Source organism: Musca domestica, unplaced genomic scaffold (genome assembly GCF_030504385.1).
Source record: "Musca domestica strain aabys unplaced genomic scaffold, Musca_domestica.polishedcontigs.V.1.1 11, whole genome shotgun sequence".
Taxonomy (NCBI): Eukaryota; Metazoa; Arthropoda; class Insecta; order Diptera; family Muscidae; genus Musca; species Musca domestica.
This window is the reverse complement of record NW_026712133.1, coordinates 19788418-19796079: the sequence shown is the minus strand read 5'-3', so window position 1 is coordinate 19796079 and position 7662 is coordinate 19788418. Positions and strand designations below refer to the sequence as shown.

Genomic DNA, 7662 nt, shown 5'->3' with positions numbered 1-7662 from the left:
TGGTATTGTAGCCCGACGTCAAGGAAGTGGACGGAAGAAAACAGAAACATCAGCAGAAGGGTTCGAAAAGTAAAGATGCCACTTGATCGAAACCCGCGTTACAGTGGCCGAAAAATGGCTCGTGAGCTGAACATATCGCAATAATACATTCGGCAAATGCTGAAAAATGAACTCGGGGTAAAAATATAAAGGTGAAAAGGTGCAAGAACATACACCGCAACAGAAAGAAAATAGACTCAAAAGAGCTAAAGAGTTGCTTCGCTTGGCCGAAAGTGGTGATCTGCCGAATTTGGGTTTCTCCGATGAGAAAACATTCCTTGTCCAGCAGTTTGTAAACAAACAAAATGATCGTGTTTACTTGCCAAACAGGTCAGCTGAAAATGTGCACCTTCGGTTGGCCATCAGATCTCAAGCGCCGGCCATGGTGATGGTGTGGGCCGCCTTAACAGCCGATGGTCGCTCTCCGTATTAATCGACCGTGGCATCAAATATTATCGCGAAAATATTCTGGAGGGTATATTAAAACCTAGAGCACGCAATCATTTTGGCCGCAGACCTTGGAAATTCCAACAGGGCTCAGAACCATAGCTTTCAGCACGCGCCATCCAAGAATGGTTACAAAATATCTCCGGCCACAATGGCCACCAAATCTAAACTTATTCTAAAACTTGATGCTATATCCGATATATTTTGCTTTTATTCAATAAAATTAAAAAAATGTAAATATATGTTTCATCCGATTTGGTGTTAAACCCCTCACATTCGTAACATGTGCTCCACAATAAAAAAGTTTGTTATTAAATACCTATGAAAAATTTCATGCAGATCGATTCAGATTTGGATATAGCACCCGTATATACCTTTATCCGATTTAATGGTTTATAGTACATAAAAAAACAAATATCAGCCCAAATGGCACTTCCAATTTTCTGATTTTGTCACTTCCGACGGAATTCGGTCTAGAAGTAAGTATATACATCAAGTTTGGAGAAAATCGGTTCAGATTTATATATAGCTTCAATGTATCGGAGTTTATGGTTATTGTTACCATATATGTAATATCAGCCCAAATTGAATAGATTTTTTCATATTCAACCGAATTTTCCTGGTGTATATATTGCTCCAATAAGTAGTTTTTAATATAATGCTTATCGAATTCATATCATGCACTATACAGCAATGTTATTTGGAACTAGAGGTACAAAAGCCTCCGTCAAATTAATTGAAAATCGATTCAAAGTTGGATATAGTTCCTAAATTGTGACTTCTCTAAAACCCCGATAGCTATTCAAATAAGGTTCATACTTGGTATGATCTACTTCGCATAAATTCCCAATACAAACTTTTGTTTGTTATGGGAGCTCTACTAAATACGCATAGTGGTGCAGGGTATCATATAGCCTGTTCCCCCCTAGTTTTGACCTTCCGGAGCAGAATGCTTTCGTTCTCTTCTGAATTAGTAATTTCTCCAGTTTACCAATAAGTTGAATTTTTAAAGTTCTCCTCAATAACTGTGATGAAAGTTTGATTCTTTCGCCAACTATGATGATGAAGAGCCTTGAAACAAATGTCATTCAGTTAAAAACTCAATCATCCAGTTAATGTCCTGTCCAAAGTAAGTCAATCGCAATTATGACATCAAAATTCAGGCAATATCCCCATAAAGTCACATTACCTGTAACACCGTCCAGGTGTTGTCCAGGGCGATGTTCAACTATCATGGCCAACCACCATGATTCTTTAATAACTCACAGTATATGCCAGCAGTCATTTGACTTTGATGCAATAACTTTTTGTAAAACCTTGATTGCTTTGGAGGACGAAACTTCAGCTATAGTAACGGAAAGCAACACTGCAAATAAACTAAATGGTATTTCAAATTTTCTCCCCTTCAAATGATGGCGAAGTTTATTACCACAACTTTAATAACTGGATTTCAGTCATGCCTTTCAGCAGCACGCAACAGCGCACAAAAGTTGGCAAGAATTTACAACACCAGGACATTCTTGTCCATTCTTTTGTTTGACGTGTTTCTTATATTACTTTATGTTACGATCTGTTGACGCTGTAAACACTCTCCATGATGACTTTCCGTTATCTTGGAGATAAACATTCGACGTTGTTAAGGGAGCAGTAAAGATGAATGTTTCGTGTGCACAACATCCAATCAGAGTATTAGTTTGAGGAAATGTTATCAATTAACTGAAAATGATTGATTTTACTATTAGAATATTTTATTGAACACTTAAAACCGTCCTTCGTGGGAGCGATGTGGCAAAAGTCGCGCAGGCCGTCGATATGATACCTTATACCATAACCATTTTATTCTATTTGAAACTTTATCATATGATCCAAATGTTAATCTAATAGGATATGTATGTAGGGTCGCTGGTATTTGATTTGCATAAAACTGGGGAGAAACATATAGAGGCTCCAGTATAAAAAAGATTTAAAGAAATTTAAGGATTTTAGGTAAATTTTTAATTGATATGGACTGAAATTTGACACCTGGTGTTCTTAATAGATACCTGATGTCCTTGAAAATTAATGTTAATACGGGTCAAAAAATTGATATAGCTCCCATAGAACCCTACCCCCAGATTTTACTTCTTTGAAGGATTTTTGGCACAAAGTATGGCCTTCGAACGGTCAATGAAACCGTCACATGATGCTCGAATATTGCTCTGGTGCATTTTTCCCATTCCGGGCGAAGCGCTTGCTTGAGGTGGTCGACACTTTGGTATTTCTTAGTGCCAACCTTGCTTTCCAAAATACTCCAGACACAATAGTCCAACGGATTGGTATCCGGAGATTTTGGTGGCCATTGTGCGCTGGAAATGAAGCGATGAATCTCACTTTGTAATCATTCTTGGTTGGCGTGTGCTGAGTCCTGTTGTAATGTCGAAGGTCTGCGCCCAAGGCCTTAAAACACCCTCCAGAATATTTTCGCGAAAGCTAAATTTGTCGGAAATAGCATCAAATTTTACAATAACTTTAGATTTGGTGACCATTGTGACCGAAAACTTTGGTGGCCATTGAAGTAAGGAACCTAATTTTGTAACCATTCTTGGATGGCGCGTGCTGAGGGCGATGGTGCTGAGTCCTGTTGGAATGTCCAAGGTCAAAATGTCCAAGACCAAAATGTTTGCGTGCCCAAGGCTTTAATACACCCTCCAGAATATTTTCGCAATAATATTCTGATGCCACGGTCGATTAATACAAGTAGCTGTTATGGCGGCCCACACCATCACCATGGCCGGTGCATGAGTTCTGGTGGCCAACCGAAGGTGCACATTATTAGCTGAACTCTTTGGCAAGTAAACACCATTATTTTGTTTGTTTACAAACTGCTGGACAACGAAAGTTTTCTCATCGGAGAAAAATTAATTCGGCAGTTCACCACTTTCAGCCAAGCGAACAATTCTTTAGCACTTTTGAGTCTATTTTCTTTCTGTTGTTGTTTTTGCACTTTTTGGAATTTCAATGGCTTTACACCGAACTCATTTTTCAATATTTGCCGAATTGAATATTGCGATATGTTCAGCTGACGAGCCATTTTTCGGGCACTGCGACGCGGGTTTCGATCAAGTCGCTTTTTTACTTTTCGAACCATTTCTGCTGATGTTTCTGTTTTCTTCCGTCCACTTCCTTGACGTCGGGCTACGCTACCAGTATCACGGTAACGAGCGATGGTACGAGACAAAAAAGATTTGTTCACATTTAAATATTGGAGTGCTCCAACGATAGCTAGCTAAATATAAAGAAGTTACACCATCACCCTTAAATTCCATCCCGAATAACTTTTTTTCTGACAAATTCTTACCAAATGCTTTTGTATGTTTGTAAACAATTTAATGAGCTGTCACTGAAATAATTTAAACAGCCGTCAAACGAGTGAATTTGAAATTACAGCAGTCTGAAGTTGGTTGCAGTTTTTATACCCTACACCACATAGTGGTAAGGGTATTATGTCTTTGTGCATTTGTTTGTAACATGGAGAAGGAAACGAGATAGACCCATAGGTACTTTTGAGAACCTTCAAACCCTTCGAACCCTATTGAAATTGGTGAGAATCGGATGAAATTTAGATATTGCTCCCATATATATCTTCATCCGAATACAGGTTAAATGTGCACCAAATGTCCACTATCAGTCCAAATTACCTGAATTATGGCACACCCAACCGAGATCGGCCTAGAAGCAAGTATATCAAATTTGGAGAAAATCGGTTCAGATATAGCTATAGCTCCCATATATATCTTTCATCCGATTTGTTCTTAAAGTCCCTCACATTCCTACTATGCACTCCACAACCGTGATATTTGGTACCAGGTATTAGATGGAGCACAGAAATAGCTGTTTTCAATTTTATCGAAATTGGTTCAGATTTGGATATAGCTCCCATATATATCTTCATCCGATTTCGGGTGATTGACCACCAAATGGCCGTAATAGCATAAATTTTGGCAAATCCGACCGAAACCAGCTTAGAAGCAAGTTCACCAATTTTAGTAAAAATCGGTTCAGATATAGCTATAGCTCCCATATATATCTTTAGTCTTTAAGTCCCTCACATTCGTAATATGCACTCCACAGGAATGATATTTAGTACCAGATATGAGATAAAGCCCAAAAATGGTTGATTTTAATTTTATTAAAATCTGTTCCGATTTGGATAGGCCTCCCATATATATCTTCATCCGATTTCGTGTTAATTGTACATCAAATGGCCAATTTCAGCCCAAATGGCATGAATTTTGGCAAATCCGACCGAAACCAGCCATAAGCAAGTACACAAATTTTAGTAAAAATTGGTTCAGATATAGCTCTAGCTCCCATATATATGTTTCATCCGATTTGCTCTTTAAGTCCCTTACATTCGTAATATACTCTTCACAGGAATGATATTTGGTACCAGATATCAGATAAAGCCCAAAAATAGTCGATTTTGATTTTATCAAAATCTGTTCAGATTTGGATATAGCATAGCATACTCTTCACATTATTCTATCGATTTCAGGTTAATTGTGCACTAAATTATCAATATCAGCCCAAATCACCTGAATTTTCGTACATAAGACCGAATTCAGTCTAGAAGCTAATACGTAAAATTTGGAGAAACCCGGTTCAGAGATAGCTATAGTTCGTAAAATGCACGATAGAATTAGATAGATTTTGATTTTGTACCAAATATCTCATAGAGCTCTGAAATGCCCTGTATAAACCTTTTTAGGAGAGCTCTACTAAATATGCATAGTGGTGTAGGGTATCATATAGTCGGTCCCGCCCGACTTTTGAGCTTTCCTTACTGGTTTTCATCTCACCCTGTATATGGGAGCTATATCCAAATCTCAACCGATCTTGACAATATTTGGCAGAGGTATTTGCGAGCTCTATAAGAGCTCTGGTACCAAATATCATTGTGGTCACTAATGTGAGGGACTTAAACACCATATCGGATGAAACATATATATGCACTTGCTTCTAGAATGAATTAGGTGGGATATACCAAAATACAGGTCATTTGGACTTAGGTTAACCATTTGGTGCACAATAAGCCAAAACAGGTTGAAGATATATGGAAGGTCTATCTAAATCAGATCCGATTATCATCAATTTCAATAAGGTTCGTCCATGTGCCAAACAAGTATTGTTTAGTAAATTTCATTTCAATTGGATAATAAATGCGACCTGCATTTTGTTCCCAAGAATACATGGACAGACGAACTGGCAGGCATAAATCGACTCAGAAAGTGATTCTATGAAGATCCCCAAAAGTAACTATGAGTCTATCTCCCTTCCTTCTCTATGTTACAAACAAATGTACAAAGACATAATACCATTACCACTTTGTGGTGTAGGGTATAAAAAGCCGTAAGGAGGGTCAAAAGTCGAGCGGAGCCGACTATAGAATACCCTGCACCACTCTGCGTATTTAGTAGTAGTACCGGACTTTCACCAAATAGAACCTGTAAGGAAAAGTCAAAAGTCGGGCAGGCCGATTATATGATACCCTACTCCACAATTCATATTTATTGGCCCTTTGGTGTACAGTTTGGAAAATTTCATTTCAATCGGATAATAAAGGCGACCAGCTTTTTGCTCACAAGAATACATGGACGGACGGACGGACTGACATGCATAAATCGACACAAAAAGCGATTTTTATGTAGATCCTCAAAAGTAGCTATGGGTCTGTCTCGATTTCTTCTTCCTGTTACAAACAAATGCTAAAAAACATAATACCCTTACTTAGTGGTGTAGGGTATAAAAATCGCCCTTAAAAATTTGAACAGAATCTATTAAAAAATACTCAAAACTTATTACACAGACCGGCTATCAAGGCTAATGTAGATAATATATCACTAGGAAGTTGTTTCCATATTTGCTTTCAATGCATAGCACTTAATCTAATGAAATAAAGCGTTAAACAATATTAATAAAATCAATCATTTGAAGTGTTCACTTTCCTAAAATAAACTATATCCTTATATGATGCAGACTTTTTACTTGGATTTTCATAAAAATATAATTTATAGATATTGTCTTATTTAATTTTTATTGATTTTACTTTATTTTCTTAAAATATTTTGATAATTGTTTGAAAATTAGTTAATATAATAATATTTAATTATTACTCGTGATGGCGTCTTAATGTCGTTTGTGGTGACGACCATGTGAACCATGGGCGCTAAAGCCACCGTGATGACCGCCATGATGGCTACCGTAACCACCGCGATGTTCACCATATCCTCTATGGTGATAACTGGAACCACCATGATGTTTGCCTGCAGAACCACCATAGCTACCGTGGTGGCCACCGTGATTACCACCATAATATGGTGGTCTGTTATGATGGTCATGGCCCATTGTCACAACAACGGCTAACAATAAAATTATAAACTGTAATATTTAAATTAGAACAATGAATATTATTTTTTAAAAGTTAAGTTATAATGATTTAAATTCATTTTAACCTACCAGAAATTTTATCATTTTGATGTCAGATGCCTGTATGTTCAATTTTCAAAGTGGACTGGTTATTGATTTGTGAATTTCGTAGCTTTTATATTGCTTTCTCTTTTGAAGGGCAAACTGAGCTACACAGTTAATTAGTGGAATTTCCCGTTTTCAATTCTACCTGTATAAATGCTTCCCTGTACCTGTGGATTAAAAAATTAATCTCGTTTTTAAGTAGAAAAAAATCCATTGTAACACTCAGTTTAAGAATTAACTGTGTAAAAGTTATTACAAATATTTACTTACCCATTAAAGAAGTGTTTACATGCACTTTTGGAAATATATGTTTTGTATACTTTGTATTGAAAATAGACATTCAACATAGTTCATTTTTATAACTACCTATCCATCCTGGTACAGTGCTTGTCGATTCTTAAATCCTAACAATAAAAATTTATGTTTCATTTAGTTAAGAGTTTTGTTGTATTAATCAGTTCCATAATTCATCAGCTCGGTGTAACCATTGTAAAGCTCAATACTTTGAAATGTATAGGTAAAACAAGTAAAAAACATTAAGTTCGCCCGGGCCGAACTTTTAATACCCTCCACCTTAGGGTAAGGACACATTTGACCCACAAATACCAATTTTAATACCCTACACCAAAAAAGGTATGGAGTGTATATTAAGTTCGTCATTCCGTT

General features: G+C 36.9%; 1 protein-coding gene across 1 annotated transcript; it reads right to left on the bottom strand.

The window, feature by feature from the left end:
* Positions 1-6515: 6515 nt before the first annotated feature.
* On the bottom strand, positions 6516-7079 carry LOC101892982 (uncharacterized). Its single transcript, XM_011296117.3, has 2 exons — positions 6982-7079; positions 6516-6903 (listed from the first exon to the last, which is right to left on the bottom strand). Exons 1-2 carry the CDS (start codon positions 6994-6996, stop codon positions 6652-6654), a joined length of 267 nt encoding a protein of 88 aa, XP_011294419.1. The 5' UTR covers positions 6997-7079; the 3' UTR covers positions 6516-6651.
* Positions 7080-7662: the final 583 nt, after the last annotated feature.